The 20397-nt window shown below is 43.7% G+C and overlaps 1 protein-coding gene across 19 annotated transcripts in view; it reads left to right on the plus strand.

The window, feature by feature from the left end:
• The window catches only part of CLOCK (clock circadian regulator), a 1126282-nt gene that overhangs the window by 268070 nt on the left and 837815 nt on the right, over positions 1 to 20397 (plus strand). For 11 of the 19 annotated variants that reach the window (XM_069200964.1, XM_069201097.1, XM_069201005.1 and 8 more), the window contains one exon: positions 15477 to 15743. The exons of 5 other annotated variants lie outside the window; for them this stretch is intronic. In XM_069200964.1, the coding sequence (XP_069057065.1) occupies positions 15732 to 15743 (12 nt within the window). In that variant the 5' untranslated portion in view covers positions 15477 to 15731. Of the gene's footprint in view, positions 1 to 7677; positions 7773 to 15476; positions 15744 to 20397 lie in introns of all 19 variants that reach the window. 3 more of the 19 variants (XM_069200973.1, XM_069201013.1, XM_069200989.1) reach the window with 1 other exon arrangement.

Here is a 20397-nt window from a genome sequence, read left to right on the forward strand (position 1 = left end):
TGGTTGATAAATGAGAGTCTGTTACAAATATTATGCAGAGAAATGTGTTCGGAGATTACTTGCAGTAATATTAGTGAGCTGCTGCCTTGTTACAATATTGAAGACACATGCCAGTATCCGTGAATATTAGCTGGAAACATATTTAGAATTTGAACAATTGTGCCTGTGCACTGTCAGTGACCTGTCCAAAGAGGGCATGAAAGAGCTGAAACTGGATCATAAATTCAAAACTATTCTGAACAGGGACCTCCAAAATACGTTTGGTCCAGGGCCCCCAAAAGCCTTAAGATTTCCCTGGGTGGCAACTACCCCAGTGATGGTTGTAGTCCAGTGACAAGTCCCACCCAGTAAAGGTGCTTCCTAGTAATTAGTATTACCGAATGATAGGCGATGCCAGCTGCAGTTGCACTCCAGCCATGGGTGTCTTCCAGTGTATGACGCTGCCTTGTGGTAGGTGCTGCACAATCACAGGTGTCTCCTATAAAAATTCTGCCAGTAATTGGTGCTCCCAGTAGAGAAACATGATACCAGTGACTGTTGGTGCCGGGTGATTACCCAGGGAAAGTTGCTACCTGGTGACAGGGCAGATGCCACCCAAAGGCCGATGTCTCCACCACGGATGACGCCCTGTTAAAAGCAGGTTAAGTATCAGCTGCTACTCTGGGGCAGGTGTGCCAAATGGGCGCTGCCCATTCAGAGGCAGGTAGTGCCAGTTTCCGCCTCTGCCCAGCAGCACGTGCCCATATTGTTACCAGGTCACAGGGGCCACTGTAGACACGAGGGAGCTCAGTCTGAAATAATCCCGTAAGTGCACCCAGGCTCACCTTCTTCTCTTGAACCAAAGGGTGCTGTTTTATCAGCATAGGACCCCTTTTAAGAGCTTCTGGTTCTCGAAATATTTCCAAAGATTCCGAAAGGAGTGCAAAGTATTCATCTCTGAGGTCGGGGTCCAGGGTTCCCATGTATCTGTTATTGCCTTGAGGATCCCTTTCATATTTTTTGCCCTTTTGAGTCCCTCATGCCAAAGCCCCCCTTGCTATGCTTAACTTTTTTCTCGAGGTTGTTATTATGCTTCTATAAAATTGTTGGTTAGCTTGTTTGTCAAGAGGCCGCAGTTTGTCTCATTGAGTGCAGGATTGGACTCAAGCGTTTTTAGGTCCTCAGTGCTTTGCTTCATTCCAATGGTTACATCCTCAACTTTCGGGTGCTAGTAGGTGCCGGTACATGCCTTTTCCACCCCAGGTTTTCCTGGGTAGTGTGTTCCCCACCTCTGGTCTGTTATCTCTGTTTAAAACCCCACCCCGCTCTTTGATTGCACCTCAGCTCGAGGAGTTTGAAAGCATAGTGCCACACATCTGTATCCCTACGCCAGCCAGCTCTTTGGCCTCCCTCTACCAGCCTTCTGCATGCCGAGCATACAGGGTGTAATGCAGGCCCCTGCGCAGCGGGAAGACCTCCAACCCTCCAGGAGTCTCCCAATCGTTCAAAAGGGCCCATTGAGTCCAAAGTTAAGGAATATTTGTGACATGGGGGAGACTTTGAAGGCTCCTCATCACATTCTGCAGGGGGGCCCACGGTTAGCGATATGCCACTGCTGTCTTGTCTATCTCTTTCCAGTTGAGGTCAACTTAGCTTGCCTCTGTGGACAATCACTCAATTTTTCATAGAGTTTATTTATTGCCTTGGTAGTCGAAGATCAAAATATTTTAGGTGAGTGCTTCACCTCACTTCAAAATCATTATTCTTATGCTATCTTACTCATGAATTATTGAGACCTCTTTTCTCAATGATTTAGTGGGCTGGAGGGACATGCTCTATACTGCCAGGAGAACAGGTGTGTGAAAAGATATTATCTTATCCAGCAGTAGACATTGGTTCCTCTGTCGTTTAAAGTGATAGTAAACAAGTTCAGACTGGGACAGGAAACAGGTTGAAGCACTAAAGTAAATGGTCCCCTCGAGCGAGTCAAAAAATTAAAAATACTTGGCTCACATATTCAAATGGAGGTAGTTTTGAACTTGTAAAGATATGTTGTAAAGAATGTCTCTTTTCGTATGGTCACCCCCAAAGTTTTGGACTGATGCCGCTGGTTTTTAGGTCGAGCGCGCAAATGCTCTGGCCTTTTGTAATCTATCTGTGGGCTTTTAACCACGCCCACTGCACGCCCATCACTATCACTTGTTCGTGGGCTTGCCTTCCATACATCCTTTGTTAACATTGGTAAATGCTTTACGTTTGTCCCTCCTTGGGGCAGTTTTGTTACCGCCTTGTCCATCGACCCTGTTACATGGATAACTGCACATTTGTCAATACGTCTGACTGCGAGCAAATGTCTTTTTTTTGTGTGTCTCTCCTTCACGCTCATACTCATGGTGGCTGTGGCACTTTGAATCAACTTACTTTTCATTTTCAATTTGTGGCAAGAAAAGTCCAGTTAGGAATTTACAATGCTAATAGCTTTAACTCAAGCAAACGCAAGTCCCTTTGCATTGCAAATGCTTGATGTAATTTGGCACTGATTGTACAAGTTGTACCATTGTTACCTCCCTGGTGCTATTGCCAGCACTACTTGGGTAGGCCTTTCTTTTCAGTCCTTAGTACTGTTTTTAGAGACAGGAGACAAAAAGAGTTGTCCGATCCTTCCCGAGGTTTGAAAAATGTCCAGGGACTGCTGAAAATACTTGATTCTCTGCTGCATCTTCATAAACTGAATCAACGTGCTGCCGTTATTCCTCTTTTGTTGATATATTTGTAGACACCCTGCTGCTGTTGCCCCTATTGCCACTTCATGTCATACTTGTGTATTTGTTGCAGTAAGGTGTGCTAGTCAGACGAGAAACGAGCAGGTCTGTACAACCAGTCTGTGGTTTTGGGAAAACACAGGAACAACGGAATGGTCACGGTGAGGCTGAAAATCCATTAGAATGAATATGGAGGTGCTGTGGAGAAGCCCCCAAGATCAAACGGTTCGAGCACTTTGATATTAACTTAGAGGAAATTTCCCCTGTTACTCCTCTGTCATAATTAAGGAAATAATTAAGATCCCATTAACAAAATAATTTCAACTTGTGGCGAAAGTTTGTGAATCTGTTTTACCACCTCTGCCGCCATTGTATGAAAGCATTAGTAGAAACCCCAGACTCGTTTCTTAAACTGAAGCTACAGGTGCAAACTCTTTTGACCTTGAAATCTCCTTTTTAAGTTTCGCCTGCACGCACGCTTGCACAAACAAAAAAAAATTAAACGGGGCTAGAAACCAGTCCCTTACTTACCTGAACTTAACCAATGGCTTACTCCAACGTCGTTCTGACTTACCTGCTTTAAATTGGCCAGCACGTCGTCTTCATTTCACTTCCTATCGTCATCTTCTTCGATGATTTTGCTGTCAAGTTGCCTGTGGACCAAGTACTTGTTCAGGTCCCTTCCCATTGGACGCTGGCCAGGATCCTTCCTCTGTCTACAACACTGAAGTTACTTCTTGCATGCTATCTTCTTTCTTCGTCAACATCATCTTTCTTCGCTGCATTCTTCTCTGTCTTCTTTCGTTGTTGCTCATCTTTTTTTCTTCCTACATGCTGTCTTCGTACTTCGTTGCCATCCGTCTTCCTTTTTCTTTCTGCATACCATCATTGTAATGGTGCCAATTAGTCACATTACTTTGGTAAGCCTTGATTTGAATTTGAGAAGATACTGAGAGGAAATTATCCCTAGTACACCGATTTGACTATCAGAAGACAGCAAAATGAACAAGTTCAAACGTCTGAAAACCTTAGAAAAGCATCCAAATAAACCACTGATATGTAACAGATTGCAGACTATCTATTGATCAACTAAATGTGCAGCTTAATCTTTGTAAAGTGCAATCGAGAATTCAGCCAGAGTTTTCAGCAATAATTGTTGCAAAACCGGGGGAGGAATAAGTGGTAGCTATTTAGCTTATAGCAACATCGTGGGTGGTAGTCGTCCCCAGTGTTTAAACTTTAGAAAGGCTTTTAGCTGTGCAAGCATGATGTAGCCAAACGAAACTTACTGAGTGGAAGTGTAATTCTTCTTTTCATTGCCATTACTGATTTGGAAGTCCTTGCAAATTTCTAGACAGTTTGAAAGACTGCAATTACTGGTTAGGTCTTTGTATGTATAGAAAGGTTATAAAATAAAGGCTCAAATTGAACTCTTTCAGTTACAATGAAAGCCTTACTTTTTGTGTTAATGTTGCTGTTGAAGCCTATGAGAGTTAATCTGACAAGAATTAGAAAGTTTTGCTGAATTACTTTGATACATGTGTAGCAACTGAGAAAGCTGGTTAATTGTTTATGCAAAAGAAGCTATGTGATTTAATGGGAGGAAACTTGGATGGCCTTCAAATTAAAGTTAATGACAATTGCTATTTGTTTAACCTCTTTGGTGCGGGTCCCGTCCAGTCGCCGACACCAGGTAGGGGTTAAAAAATCCTCGGCTACCACCAGTTGTCTTGCAGTTGCAGCTTGCATCTTCAAAGCAATGCACATACTTCAACTGAAGTGTTTCAACTGTAGCTTTTTAGGCAGCAAAAAAAAAAAATCAAGTAAGTCTTGTGATTATGTTTCTGCTACAAAAGGATCGGACTTTTGTCTAGTGGAGGTTTTGGTGCCATAAAGAAGCACAGAAGGTTTATATGCCTACTGCGAAGAGCAAATCTGTATTTTATGAAAATAGCTGAGTACATTAGTAAAGTCAGCCATTACCTGCGCTATAATACAAACAAAATGTATGTGCGCGGGGGCAGCTATGGAGAGATGAAGGGCACTTTTGCTGGATGATAGTGAGGGAATCCGAGAAGGAGGACATGGGAGAGGGAGCACCAATAATGATTGTTGGACTGGGTGCTAGAGGTCATAAAGACTGTGACGATTGGTATGTGACAAGGTGTTTTTTGAGTGTCTTGAAAGAACGGGCTGATTGAGGGAAGAAGCGAAGGTAAGGTGACCTCTACTGTTGCACGTATCACACACACACCAGCAATTTTGTGACTGTCTTCGTAGGCTAGTGTTTTAGAGCAACAGTTTAGCCAGTAGCAGAGATGGCATCTCGTTGGATGACTGCTGCTCACGCCCTCACTCGGGTTGTAGAGGACAGCTCTGACGTAGGATCTAAGACTGAGACAATAATTTGTAAAGCACGCTACTCACCTGCTAGGGTGTCAAGGCGCTGATTGGGGGAGGGGGGGGGAAGGATTGCTACTGCTCGAGTAACCAGGTCTTGAGGCGTTTCCTGGAAGTCAGGAGGTCCTGGGTCTGTCGGGGAGGGTGTTCCAGGCCTTGGCGGCGAGGTGGGAAAAGGATCTGCCGCCGGCTGTCATTGGATGGATGCGAGGGACAGTGGCGAGGGCGAGGTTGGCGAAGCGGAGTTGGCGGATGGGAGTGTAGAAGGTGAGTCGCTCGTTGAGGTAGGCAGGGCCCGCATTGTGGAGAACTTTGTGGGTGTGGATGAGGAGTTTGAAGGTGATCCTCTTGTTGACGGGAAGCCAGTGTAGGTCTCTGAGGTGGGCTGAGATGTGGTCGCGGCCTGGGATGTTGAGGATGAGGGGTGTGGAGGCTTTCTGTATACGTTGTAGTTTCTTCTGGAACTTGGCAGTGGTTCCCGCATAGAGCGTGTTGCCTAGTCCAGTCTGCGATGAGCGCGGTCTCAGTGCTGTGGTTCCTACGGAATCCGGATTGGGAGATGTCCAGCATGTTGTTGTCCTCCAGGAAGCGGGTCAGTTGGCCGTTGACGATCTTCTCGTTGACCTTCGCTGTGAAGGAGTGAGATGGGCTGGTAATTCTTGAGGTCTCCAGGGTCCGCTTTGGGTTTCTTTAGCAGGGCGTTGACTTCGGCGTGCTTCCAACTCTCCGGGAAGGTGGTGGTCTCAAAGGAGCTATTGATGATCATACGGAGTTGGGGGGCGATGATGGGGCAATGGCACATACTCTGGGAGTGATTTTTCAGTCAGGGGAGTCCCATTCGATAACTCCTCTTCCAGTAATTATGAGGGAGGTGATGAGGACAGTCCTGATGTCCCTTCGCAAATACAGTCTGTGCAACGTGTTATAACGGATTAGCCCAACCCAGAGAGCAGATGAATGCGTCAGCAAGCACAGAGAGAGAGTGCTCTCTTGGGAGCTCCCCAATTTAGTTCATCCCCAAATTCCACCCTCCAAATCGTATTATGAAGACATCAAAATTATATATCAGAACACAAACTGGTTTTGTAAGGCAGGCACCTGTGTTTTTGGTCCTGGGCTCCGCGGCGTAAAGGGGAATCTACTAAACTCAGACATTTCTGGAAACTAGACATCCTAGGGAGTCCATAGAGGTGTGAGTTGTGTGGATTCCCCAACCGTTTTCTTACCCAGAATATCCTGCAAAGCTGAAATGTTTAATAAAAACTCTATTCCTGTCGCGGGCTCTAGGCCTACCCACACAAGTGAGGTACCATTTTTAATGGGAGACTTGGGGGAATGCTGGGTGGAAGGAAATTTGTGGCTTCTCTCAGATTCCAGAACTTTCTAAGGTTTGCAAAGGATTCTGGGTAACAGAACCTGGTGAGAGCCCCACAGGTCACCCCATCCTAGATGTCTAGTTTTAAAAAATGAGCAGGTTGGGTAGGTTTCCTTGGTGCCTGCTGAGCTAATGGCCAAAATCCACAGCTAGACACTTTGCAAAAAAAAACAGGTCAGTTTATGTTGGGAAAATGTGATTTGTCCATGTTGTATTTTGGGGCATTTCCTGTCGCAGGCGCTAGGCCTACCCACACAAGTGAGATACCATTTTTATCGGGAGACTTGGGAGAACGCTGGGTGGAAGGAAATTAGTAGCTCCTTTCAGATTCCAGAACTTTCTGTCACCGAAATGTGAGGAAAAAGTGTTTTTGGCCAAATTTTGAGGTTCTTGGATTTCCCTAGGTGTCTAGTTTGAAAAAATGTGCAGGTTTGGTAGGTTTCCCTAGGTGCCGGCTGAGCTAGAGGCCAAAATCTACAGCTCGGCACTTTGCAAAAAACATATCAGATTTCAGTGTAAAAATGTGATGTGTCCATGTTGCGTTTCCTGTCTCGAACATTAGGCCTACCCACGAAAGTGAGATACCATTTTTATCGGGAGACTTGGGGGAACACAGAATAGCAAAACAAGTGTTATTGCCCATTGTCTTTCTCTTCATTTTATTCTTCCAAATGTAAAACAGTGTGTAAAAAAGATTTCTATTTGAGAAATGGCCTGTAATTAACATGCTAGTATCGGCATCTCGGAATTCAGAGATGTGCAACTAACCACTGTTTCTCAACATTTTATACAAAGGTTTTCTTGAAACCTATTTTTCACTCTTTATATCTCAGTAAATGAATTGCTGTATACTCAGTATGGAATGAAAACCCATTGCAAGATGCAGCTCATTTATTGGCTGTGGGTACCTAGGGATCTTGATGAACCTACAAGCCCTATATATCCCCGCAACCAGAAGAGTCCAGCAGACGCAACGGTATATTGCTTTAAAAAATCTGACATTGCAGGAAAAGGTTACAGAGTAAAATGTGGAGAAAATGGCTGTTTGTTTCAGCTCAATTTCAATATTTCTTTATTTCAGCTGTTATTTTCTGTAGGAAAACCTTGTAGGATCTACACAAATGACCCCTTGCTGAATTCAGAATGTTGTCTACTTTTCAGAAATGTTTAGCTTTCCGGGATCCAGCATTGGTTTCACACCCATTCCTGTCACTAACTGGAAGGAGAATGGAAGCACAAAAAATAGTAAAAATGGGGTATGTCCCAGTAAAAAGACAAAGTTGTGTTGAAAAATGTGTTTTTCTGATTCAAGTCTGCCTGTTCCTGAAAGCTGGGAAGATGGTGATTTTCGGCAGCCCTTTTTTCCAATTATTTTGTAAAAAATGAATATTTTGCTGTATTTTGGCTAATTTCTTGGTCTCCTCCCGGGGAATCCACAAACTCTGGGTACCTTTAGAATCCCTAGGATGTTGGAAAAAAAGGATGCAATTTGGTGTGGATAGCTTATGTGGACAAAAAGTTATGAAGGCCTAAGCGCAAACTACCCCAAATAGCCAAAAAAGGGCTCAGTACTGGGGGAGGGAAAAGGCCCAGTAGCTAAGGGGTTAATGTTAAATATGTAAATAATCAGCCGATGTAGGTCTCCGTTTCAAAATGAATTTGCAAACAAATGTTCTAACACCGTGGGCAATGATTGTAATGGTACACACAGTCCAGTGGCCAAAGTAAAATTAAAAATCTGCCAGAAGCTGCGATTTAAAGAAAAATACTTTTTAAATTCTCAATGAAAAACTAAAATATTAGGGAATCTGTTATTAAGTGGTTAATCATAGTCTAGTAAGATGGTCACCAAAAAGTAGAAAAGAAAGTGTATGGCAGTGCTCTTATTTAACATGTGATGAGTGATGGAATATGATCATAAGCAATTCATAATGGGGCACAAGTTCTGGTTAGTTCGCTAAACTATAATTGGAGGAGTTGTGTGTTTTTTTTGGCCTTAACATATTAGTTCCTATCTTCTTTCAACACCCAAATATATCAATTTAACCATTAGTGCCTTTCAGTGAATTTCGAGGTTTTTTTAAAGGCAAGTTAGGATTTTAATAGCAAACCTATTGTTACTGTCACTTTAACCTTTGCTTTTTAGGGTTGAGCCTGCGTCGCTTGCGCATGCATATCGCTTGTGAGATGCTTTAGTAGTTAGAAAAGGGCTCGGAGCCCCGTCCATGTCACGTCAGTGTCTTTCATTGGTTCGTGGGCTTGCCTTTTAAAATCTGCTTGCTTTCATTAGTGGAAGATATGCATATGTCATGCCTTTTCCGGCGGTTAGCCCTCCTTGAGCGCAGCGCCGAAGTACTGAAAACATGCGAGGCTCGCTGTTTTCGTCCGGTTTGTGGACTACTTTTTATCTGTTTTCGCAGTGCGATCTCGCTTGGCAGAAGTCGTGTGCTTTGCATGACATCGACCCTGTTACATAGTTAATTGCACTTTTGCCGGTTATGTAGATAATTGCACTTTTGCCGATAGGTTTCACTACGAGTGAACTGTAGCAGCGCGATCGCGCTTTTTTTCCATTCAGTGTGGCAAGAAAAATCCGGTTGCCAGTTTACAACTGCTAATAGCTCTAGCTCGGAGCAATGCGAGACCCGTTGCATTGCAAATGCTTGTTTTTTTGAGCAACTAGTGGTCACCACTATATAGTTATATTTAGGTCGAAATTTCAATAGGAAGAACGTTTTTCTTTTTCTAACACTTTTGGAATGATTTTCTGTTTCTAACAACTTTGGTGTTGTTTGTCGAATCTCCTTGAAACATTCCAAAATAAAATGTATCCACCTCTGCACCTTCCTGAAAAGGTTTGTGTCGTTACATCAAGCTAGGACCAAGAAGGGGGAGGGAGGTTCCCAAATTGTTGATGTCCCGTAGGAAACTTTGCTCTCCAATACAGAAAACATGGATGAAGGAAATTTCAGCAAATTTAGCAAAATCTTTGCCTTTATTCAGAAAGTATGCTTTTTTGTTATTTGGTGTGAATCCAATCTATAATTTAAAAAGAATGCATGTTTGAAGAGCTCAGGGTGTTTCGAAGGAGTTAAAAAGTTAGATGTATCTGGCCGGTTATTCTTGCAGGAGTCCCGCAGTACCCAAAAAAACACAAGTATTGGTAAAGCCAATAGGTCTGGTGCCTTTTGTCTTTGGCCACTCATGTTTTGTTCTGACATGGTTTTTGCATGCAAAACTTTATTGTTAGGGAAGCTGCTGGGACCTCATCAATCAAAAAAAAAAAGCATTTGCTAAAAGGCAAAAATATTTTTTGGGTCTGAATACTTTACCATATGTGAACCTCACACTGACTGAAACTACTTTGTGTGTTGGTGTGCTCCTTGTGAAAGGGCAGTCTGCTTAACTTCAGCTGTGTAGACTGACCCGTTGACTGATAATGCATTGTGGTACGGGTGGGGAAAAATGTGAGTAACATAACAGACTAATGGATGAAATCTGTCTGAAACCTCTAAAGGTATTGTTGGTATACAAATAATTTTTGTATAATCAAAAGGTCTTGGCTAATACCAGAGCTAAAAAGCAAATCGTTCTGGCGTTTCCTGCCAGCTTCTTGCCTTTGCAAATGCTTTTTTTTGTAAAACATTTTCTAAATTTCCTTTTCAAATAGATGGGATAGAGCTGAAAAGGTGAAGTGATCGATAAATAGACAGGCTTGCAAAGTCGGAAGAAAGAGCTGTGTAAATAAATATTGTTGCATAGATGAAGAGAGATGCACATGTAGATGGAGATGTTTGCATATACAGATACTCATATAGAGAGGATTGCATACCTAGAGAATGTTGCATAGATAGGTATATAGATGGCTGCATAGATCGATATGTAGATTGAAAGGGTTGTAATCATAGAGTAAGGTTGCATATATAATGTTGGCCAGATAGCTGGATAGATACATAGATAGACCAATAAATAGAGTTTGTTAGATAGAATGGAAAGCAAACTGGAATAAACAGCATACGTTATGTAACAGAAATGTGTTCCTCACATGGCACCGCACAGGCCTTCCCAACGAGCCTAACGCAGGATAGCTGACACAACAGTCAGTTCTAACACTAAAATAGCCAGGTCTTAAGCTGTTACCTGAAAGTGCTGTAATTTGTGTTGTTCTGGATGCTAGTTGGCAATTTGTTCCAGAAGCTTTGCCCTGGAAAACAAAAGAATATACCTCCTTGCCTGGCTAACTTAAATTGCAGTGTTTTTTCCAAGTTCAGCTCGAATGATCTCAAACATCTGGAGGGATGATAAGGCAGAAGGAGAGCTGTAATTAGACAGACCAGCTTTTCACGGCTCGATGAAAGACATACATTGCCTTAAGAAGAATGCTATTCTCCCCAGGAAGCCAATGCAGGGCACCAAGCTGCTTTGAAGCAGATTGAAATCTAGGCCCATGGCAAAACAGTCTAGCTGCTGCATGTTTTACAATTTTCAGCCTATTCTTGGCATACTTGGCAATACCCAGGTAAAGGATGTTACAGTAGTCTAAATGTAAAGTTATCAAAGACTGAACAATCGTCCTTTGAAGAGAAAAACGGATCTCCCAGAGTAATTTCTTTAGACATCTAAGCAGGCCAAAGCAGAACATAATCACTGCCTTAATGTGAGGTTCAAACAACAGTGAATTATTAATTCAAATGTCCAAACGCTTTACAAGAGTTTTAGTAATGGGAGGCTGTCCTAATATCTCAGGCACCAGTGGAGGCCCCAATTAAAGGACTGTTTGTCAGTTGTTGGAACCTCATATTTTTTCAGCATTTACTTTTAGACAGTTGAGATTCATCTATTCAGCCACTGATGCCAGACAGTTCAGAAAAAGAACAGGACTGCTCTCTTCATTGTAAGACAGTGACAAGATCAACTGCTTGTCATCAGTATAGGACACCGGCGACAGGTTAAAAGTTTCAACAATGTCCGTAAGGTCCCATAGATAGATGTTAAAGAGAGTTGGACTAAGTGCTGAGCTCTCTGGGACCCCAAACTCAAGTTGATGTTTCCCAGAGGAAAATTAAGGAGATATCACTTGGAGCAAGTGTCCCTCCAAAATTTATGTAAACCAAGAAATCTCCTTGCCACAAATCCCACAATCATTCAGTCTTTTTATCAGAATCTTGTGGGACACCGTGTCAGACACAGTGCTTATATCCAACAGACTAAAAGCAGCTGAGCCTCCCTTGTCCCCAATCTGGCATAGCTCTTCAGTATCCCTAAGGAAGGTAGTCTCTGTGCTGTGTGCCGACGAGAACATGTTTGAGAGGAAAGCAATAGGTGATGCTTCTCCAAATAGTTTACCAGTTGATTATTAATGAATTTCTCCAACACTTTAGTCAAAATCGTCAAAGAGAGATTGGCAGATAATTTTCAGGTGGCTTGTGGTCTAACAAATGTCTTATAATAGAGGAGTGACCACAGCATGTTTCCAACTAGGCAGAATAACTGCAGTGGAAATAGATAAATTCAACAGCCTAAGGAAGATCAGAAAAAGAACAGTGTGACAAGGCAAGCCAGATTTAATACTAAAGAAAAGAGTTTGAAAACACTTGATACTCATCGGCTCAAATATATCTAGACCAAGATTAAGATATAGCTCCTGCTCTGACTGAATAAAAACATAGTTTCAGTTAGTAATATAATAGTTAAATGTCTATGTAAGCATGACATACAAGAGCACTGACAGAAAAAGGTTAGCCATATTAGCAGGGCATACAGAATAACTTGGTTTACAGCTATAACTATAGTCCTCAATTTAAATACTTACCAGCATGACGTAAAGGAGTGCAGGTATAAATGCACTTCACTGCCTGCATACTATAAAGTGCATAACTTTATTTATAACTGTTTCAAATAGACTGAATCTGGAGTGCTGTGTAATAGCAGGAGTCATATTAACAAAGGCTGCTCCAAAAGGAATTTACAACAGCATTAGCAAGAGACAAGAACTAATGAAACTGAGCAAGGCCTGGCTGGCTAAGATGGCTGCTGCTGCTTGATTCAGCTCTGTATCGATCATATCAGAAACATCCTTCATCATCCTCTCAGCACAGCAAGCATCCTTGCGAGGGTGGCTCTAAGAATGCCTAATTCCTGGGGAGGTAGCACACAGCAGAAATGGGTAGCGGGTGAGCCGAGCTGTGGAGGACTTCTGCAGGTGAACCTGGATGTGGCCTCGCTGACTGAGCCTGGTCAGAGCAAGGAGCTGGTACCTCAGCCAACTGAGGCGGTGTGTGGGCAATACCCTGGCCTGGCACCTGTCCCTGTGACTAGACATGGGTGGTCATTGGTGATTGCGGCTGCTGCCGCGCTCTCTAGGTCATTTCGTGAAGGATGGTTAAAATGTCACTGGGTGGGGGTGTTTGGCCCGCCATGGCCTGGTACTGATGTGACAGGTAGATGAAGGTGATGGAGAGCATTGTCCATCACATCGAGGGACACTCTGGTCCTCACTCAATACTTAAATCGGAGTGTCCTTAGCTTTCCCTGTGAACCTGAAGGAGGCTAACGGCAGAGTATCGGCTGTGGTGAGGGAAGGACCAGGCGGATGAGCCAGCACTATGACAGGGTGCCTTGGCTCTCACATTTGAGGGCATCAATTTTCTTAAGACTCCAGGCAACCTACAACAGACAGGAAGGTTCTTGCTCCTGGAGTTCCCCCCTCCAACCTAATACCTGATGGACATGTAATGGGCCTTGCCGATTAGTCTTAGGTAGGGTCCTGCAGCTGTGGGTTTGCCCATACTCCCTTATGCTTGGCCCTGTGACTCAGAAAAAGCAGTAGGCGAACAGTGACGCATACCAGCTGGGAGTGACGAAACATGCCTTTGTCAGCAACAGCTTGAGGGCACTTCTTCCCTGACCATTGCAGAGACCATAACAGCATAACCTGTCACCTGGTGGTGGAGGAACAGGCCCAAGAGACGAAATTCTGCATCATAGTAAGCTGTTACTCATTGTATCAGGAACCAAATTAGGAGGTTGGGGGCAATGCTCCCTCCCCTGAGAGCGCTGGAACAGGGGCATGGGTTGTGAGGTTGCCAGCGCCCATGGATTGAAAGCCTAATTAGGCATGATTCAGCAGCTGTCACATTCTTAACAAACTGAAAGCGAGATGGTGAAGGACAAAGTGCAAGGAGCCTCATCTCAGGGCAAAATTGATAAGTTACAATAAACCAACACTTCTCTTGGAGAGGTCAGCTGGGGGTACCCTGATGCCCATCCTTATGACGGGTTCTTGTCTGCTACTCTCGTACATGATAATAAAGTCTCAAGTTGAGACCTAGAAGAGAAGATAGGAAGAGTGGGTGTGAAGGTGTCTCTTCCTTGGCAAGAAACTTATCAGACTGCATGAATGAGGGTGACAAGATGAGTTCTATTACCCACAACAAGACTGAGATTAGTGGGCATTCCTCAGGGAGAAGTGGGACCCTGCTCTGGGACTTTTTTGACGATTGGTTCAGGTCCTGGATCCCTGAGAAGGGCTTATCAATATGTTCAGTACTGGAAAGGATACACAGAGCCCAAACCCCTACCTGCCACTCCGGGGCCCCCACCACAGCTTATTTTTTAACTAGCTGCTCGCCATTCCCTAGGGCTACAATGCAGATCAAACAGAGTTATGATTTTCTCTGACTGTACCACAAAAGTGCAACTGCAGCAGGAATACTTACTTGAAGTAAAACAGAAACTTAGAGCCTTGCAGCTCAGTTGCTGCTCTACCCAACTTGACTAAAGGTTATGTTCCAGGGCAAACCCTTCTTTTTTTACACCTGCAAATCAGCATGGGACTTGGTAGAAGTGAGACAGCCAGCACAGGTTAACTCACCCACCCAATTGCAGCTGTTCTGAGACATGAACCATGCAGAGAAACTTAGACCGAGGTGCCAAAGTACAAAACAAAGGAACATAAGGAAACGGGTCATGGAAGAAGGAGACTGTTTGGGAGAACAAACCTACCTGAGGGAATCAACGAAGGCGACACACTTGACTCACAGTAGACATAACTCCGCCCTAGGCAAGGACACCCAGCATAGTTGGCGAGACATTCAAAGCGTTGTGTGGCCTGGCATCCTGTTGCGTGATGCTGGTGACTTCTTATCCCCATAAATATGCGGTGCCATGCTAACACTGACAAACTAGACCGATACACAAACTAGATATACCCCCACTGTAAGTTGCCTCTGTATTACTTTGTTCAGTTTCTTTCTTTAGTTTAATCTGTTTCGTTAAGTTATGGTGGTAACAGTTGCTTCATGTTTGGAAGGGTGGGGTGGGATTTGGGATGGGAAGACTTAACCTCCATCACTCCGTGCATTGGAGACTGAGTGTACACTACTTTCTTGGAATATTAATGGATTGAACGAGGGGTGGTAATGATATAGGTGATGAAGTTGTCCTTGATGGTGCTTTAACTTCAAGAGACTCGCACATGGTTATAATAGGGTCTACCACGTCAGGTTTGTGTGGGGCTCACATGGGTTGGAAATTCTCTTACACTGGTAATTTCCCATGGTTATTTCAGAAGTGTGAACTGGGAAGATATGTTCAAACCTCAGGACAGTGGAAGGCCAAACTTAGATTATATGCTATGGTCTTGTTGCTATGGTTTTGCAGTGTTCTGTGTCTAGTGGTGTCGCAGGATTTTAGAGGGAGAAGACTGTTGACGGGGGAGATGAGCAGATATCAGTGTATGGTTTCTGCTGTTAATATGTACTTCAGTCAGTAAAGCAGTGACTTACATTTACAACAGTACACTGTCACTACAAGGCAACAAGCGGTCTGGAGTACATCTACAAACCCAAAGCAAAAGTAAGGACTAGTGCTCAAGAACAGCTGATTGTTAGCAGTGCAATACAAGTTACCACATTCTACTTCATTAGTATGGACTTATTGTTTTCATTTTTTTTCTTTAGGCAATCATTCGTTATATGCTGGCACAAAGTGCTTGAGTTTTGCTGTGCATTTTAAAAGAAAAGGATTACTGATACCTTTGAACCTGCACCATTTCTGCACAAGACAACGAACAGCGTCCCTCTCGCTCCTCGAATATTGTTACTACAGAAGACAGCATGAGTCTCTACATGGCACGTCACATTGTGGCATCCAGTCACACGACTTTGCTTAAGTGCCATTTTGGACTGGGAAACTACTGTGACTGATGGAACTGGATGCGCTGGAAGGTTGGTTTCTGTCAATTTGAAAGTGATAGCGCATCTGACCTTAATAAGTAAACTTACAAGGGGACACGAATAGGTCGATGAACCTTTTGACTCGCAATTAAGATGTTCCCACCATAACTCCAGTACATGTAGGTCAATAATCAATGATAATCAATAGCGTTACTAATCAAGGGAGTTGGTAATTGTCACACAACATTACCTTTCAGTCATAAATAACCACACCTTTTTGTAAAAGTTAAAATGTTTATTTCCCTAGGTCACATAAGTTAATCTCAAAATCAAATGATAAACATACAAAAACAACACTGGCTGTCCAAACATGTGAAAGAATCTAATCAAAGCTTGAACTACTACACATTCTAAGTTTGCAGTGCAAATTAGTAACAAGAATATTTACGCAAACTATGTCACATACATTTAGATTTCAGCAAAGAAATACATCAGCATCATTCCCTATGGCAAATTCTCATTAGTAAAGATTCCTTAACTAACACCAGATTAGCATCAGCATGTTGGACTTCATGCAAAACAATGTAGTAACTCATATTTAGAAAACATCTAGCTATGGTTCTATCAAAACAATGCGGTTGGTACCTAGAAAGCAAATAGGCATAACAAACACATGGGTACAAGAATACCTCTCCTCGATTGGATTGGCAAGCTAAAATAGTCTTCGTCATCAGGACATCAGTTCGGTCAGCAAGGCATCAGGATTCAGCATCAAAGTTCAGAAAAGGCAAAGTCTTTAAGCAATAAAGTTAAGCACATCTCTTGTCAAGACGCTGTAGAAAATATTGACCTTTCAGCCAGTAAGAAAATGGGCAATGGACTTAATGGCTGCTTCTTCTCAGTGCAGTCCTGTAGGAAGTTGGCTCAGTATATACTATTTCAAAGTAAGAAATAGTATGCACAGAGTCCAAGGGTTCCCCTTAGAGGTAAGATAGTGGCAAAAATAGATAATACTAATGCTCTATTTTGTGGTAGTGTGGTCGAGCAGTAGGCTTATCAGAGGGTAGTGTTAAGCATTTGTTGTACACACACAGGCAATAAATGAGGAACACACACTCAAAGGCTTACTCCAGGCCAATAGGTTTTTATATTGAAAAATATATTTTCTTAGTTTATTTTAAGAAACACAGGTTCAATATTTACATCAAACACTTTAAATGTAAGGTACTTCACTTAGATACTTTAGGAACTTTGAATGAACACAATATCATGTACAATCTTTGTAAAAATGGCAATAAGCTATTTCAAAAGTGGACGCAGTGCAAAAATCAACAGTTCCTGGGGGAGGTAAGTAAAGGTTAGTTTTGAAGGTAAGTGAAACACTTACAAGTCTCAACGTTGGGGCATAGGCAGCCCACCATTGGGCTGTTACAACACCAGCAGCTCAGGGCCGGTCAGGTGCAGAGGTCAAAGAGGTGCCTAAAACACATAGGCTTCTATGGAGAACAGGGGTGCCCCGGTTCCAGTCTGCCAGCAGGTAAGTACCCACGTCCTCGGGGGGCAGACCAGTGGGGTTTTGTAGGGCACCGGGGGGGGGGGGGGCACAAGAAGGCACAGAAGGTACACCCTCAGCGGCACAGGGGTGGCCGGGTGCAGTGTGCAAACAGGCGTCTGGTTTTGTATAGGAAGTAATGGAGGGACCCGGGGGTCACTTCAACGAGGCAGGCAGGCACGGGGGGCTCCTTGGGGCAGCCACCACCTGGGCTAGGCAGAGGGTCGCCTGGGGGTCGCTCTTGCACTGGAGTACGGTTCCTTCAGGTCCTGGGGGCTGCGGGTGCAGTGTTGGTTCCAGGCGTCGGCTCCCTTGTTACAGGCAGTCGCAGTCGGGGGGAGCCTCTGGATTCTCTCTGCAGGTGTCGCTGTGGGGTCGTCTCTGGTTACTCACGGGCTCGCAGTCGCCGGGGAGTCCTCCCTGAGGTGTTGGTTTTCTGCAGGTCAAGCCGGGGGCGTCGGGTGCAGAGTGGGAAGTCTCACGCTTCCGTCGAGAAACGTGAAGTCTTTAAAGTTGCTTCTTTGTTGCAAAGAAGTTGCAGATTTTTTAACAGGGCTGCTGTTCACAGGAGTTTCTTGGTCCTTGGGTGCAGGGCAGCCCTCTGAGGCTTCAGAGGTCACTGGACCCTGTTGGATGCGTCCCTTTTGCAGTTTTCTTTGAAGTTGGGAGACAGGCCGGTAGGGCTGGGGCCAAGGCAGTTGTCGTCTCCGTCTTCTCTGCAGGGCTTCAGGTCAGCAGTCCTTCTTCTTTGTTAAGGATGCAGGAATCTAGTTTCCTAGGTTCTGGGGAGCCCCTAAATACTGAATTTAGTGGTGTGTTTAGGCCTGGGAGGGCAGTAGCCAATGGCTACTGTCCTGGAGGCTGGCTACACCCTCTTTGTGCCTCCTGCCTGTGGGGAGGGGGGCACATCCCTAAGCCTATTGGGGGAATCCTCCATTCTCAAGATGGAGGATTTCTAAAAGCAGGAGTCACTTCAGCTCAGGACACCTTAGAGGCTGTCCTGACTGGTGGGTGGCTCCTCCTTGTTTTTCTAATTATCTCCTCCAGCCTTGCCGCCAAAAATGGGGGCTGTGGCCGGAGGGGCGGGCATTTCCACTAGCTGGGATGCCCTGTGGTGCTGTAACAAAAGGGGTGAGCCTTTGAGGCTCACTGCCATGTGTTACAGTTCGTGCAGGGGGAGGTGAGAAGAACCTCCACCCAGTACAGGCTTTGTTCCTGGCCACAGAGTGACAAAGGCACTCTCCCCATATGGCCAGCAACATGTCTGGTGTGTGGCAGGCTGGCAGAAACTAGTCAGCCTGCACTCGAAGTCGGGTTGGTATTCAGGGGACACCTCTAAGGTGCCCTCTGTGTGTATGTTACAATAAATTGCACACTGGCATCAGAGAACAAAATAAATGGTTGTGGCATGCCTCTCTCTCTGTTTGGGAGGGCAGATGGGGGAGGGACATGATGTTGATGTTGAATTGTGATGTTGCTTAACTGTTGAACTCAATAAAATAAATATTTAAAAACACGAAGGTGTAAGACCCTAACCATCTCTGGTGAATAGTATTAAGGGTACGACTGCACCAAAGAGTAAGGATGATGTGCGTTCATTTTTGGGAGCTATAGAATATTGTGCAAAATGTATCCTCAAGTTTGCTGAGAAATTTTACAACATCAGGCATTTGAAGAACAAAATTAATTTTGAGTGGACCACACTATGTGATGAGGATTTTTGTGATATAAAACAATCCATTAGTAGTGCCACAGCCTTGAAGAATTTTGATCCTAACGCTGATTCTATTGTGGTGAATGATGCCAGCATCAAAGGGTTGGGTTCAGTGCTAACACAGGCTGATGGCAAGGGTAAAGAATGTGTAATATCCTTCACTTCTAGGTTGTTGTCCCCATCAGATTAAAGATTTTGTACTATAGAAAAGGAAGCACTGGCATGTGCCTGGGACCTTGACCACTTCTGAGAATTTGTGTGGGGAAAAAAAAACATTATTCGCTCTAACCATAAAGAACTGGTGAGACTATTTACTAGTGACATGCTTCTTAATACTGCAGCAAGAATTGCTAGCCTGACCATGCAGATGAAAGACTATTTGTTCAAGGTTGTGTGTGTACCTGGAAAAGACAATGTGGTTGTGGATCTTTTTTTTAATCCTGGGTGCCTTCACAACTGGAAGAATGCGAGGATGAAAGTAGAACGAACTGCATATAACCTTGGTGCATGATCAGGATCTACCAGCTGTAAATAAAGGAGAAATGTGAGTCTGAGTATTAATAGGATGACATTTTGCGAAGTGTGTGCAAATTTATAATGGATAAGTGGCCCAGGAAGGAGCTTTTATATCAAAATATTTAGTCGTTTTGGGAAGTGAATTGGGAATTTTCATTGGAGAATGCTGTGATTTTGATTGCGGACAGAATAGTTATACCTAAGACTTTAAGGGGAGTAATCATTCAGTTGTGTCATGTGGGCCACTTTGGTATTGTTAGAACGAAATCTGTTGTTGAGAATTTATTTTGGTTGCTTGGAGTTGATATGAATGTTGAGCAACATGTCAGAGAATGTGTTTGTTTTAAAGAAGATAAGCCTTATCAGACACTGAGACCTCCCACGTGTGAGCAGAAAAACCCCAAGAATCCATGGGAGACTGTATTGTATGATACTATGGTGGTAGTAGGTACTCCACAGTGATATATTATGGTTCTCATTGTTTTGTTTTCTAGATGGCCGGTGGTGTGCTTTAAGTTGTTAGGAGAGCGGACACGGAATCTGTTTTTGGTTTATTGGATCAGGTTTTTGTTTCAGAAGGAATATCCTCTATTATAAGTAACAATGGTGTATAAATCATGTCTAATGCGTCCAAGGTACATTTCAAGAGGATTGGTGTGAAACAACATAGAACTACATCCTTGTACAATCCCAGTTCTAATGGGATGGTGGAGTTATTTAACCATGTGCTTAAAGGGGTCATTCACTGAGCTATTGCTAATAATGTGGGTCGGGCTCCCATTGAAATAATCTGTGTGGGTTTATAGAGTCACTAAAAATGAGGCAACAGGAGTTTCTTTGTTTTTGATTATGAGAGGAAGGAATCCTCGGGCTAGGTATAATCCAGGTTGGCTAATTGGTTTTTGTTTGGAGCATTAGTCTGT

The sequence above is a fragment of the Pleurodeles waltl genome, chromosome 1_2, assembly GCF_031143425.1.
Source record: "Pleurodeles waltl isolate 20211129_DDA chromosome 1_2, aPleWal1.hap1.20221129, whole genome shotgun sequence".
In the NCBI taxonomy this organism is placed as follows: Eukaryota; Metazoa; Chordata; class Amphibia; order Caudata; family Salamandridae; genus Pleurodeles; species Pleurodeles waltl.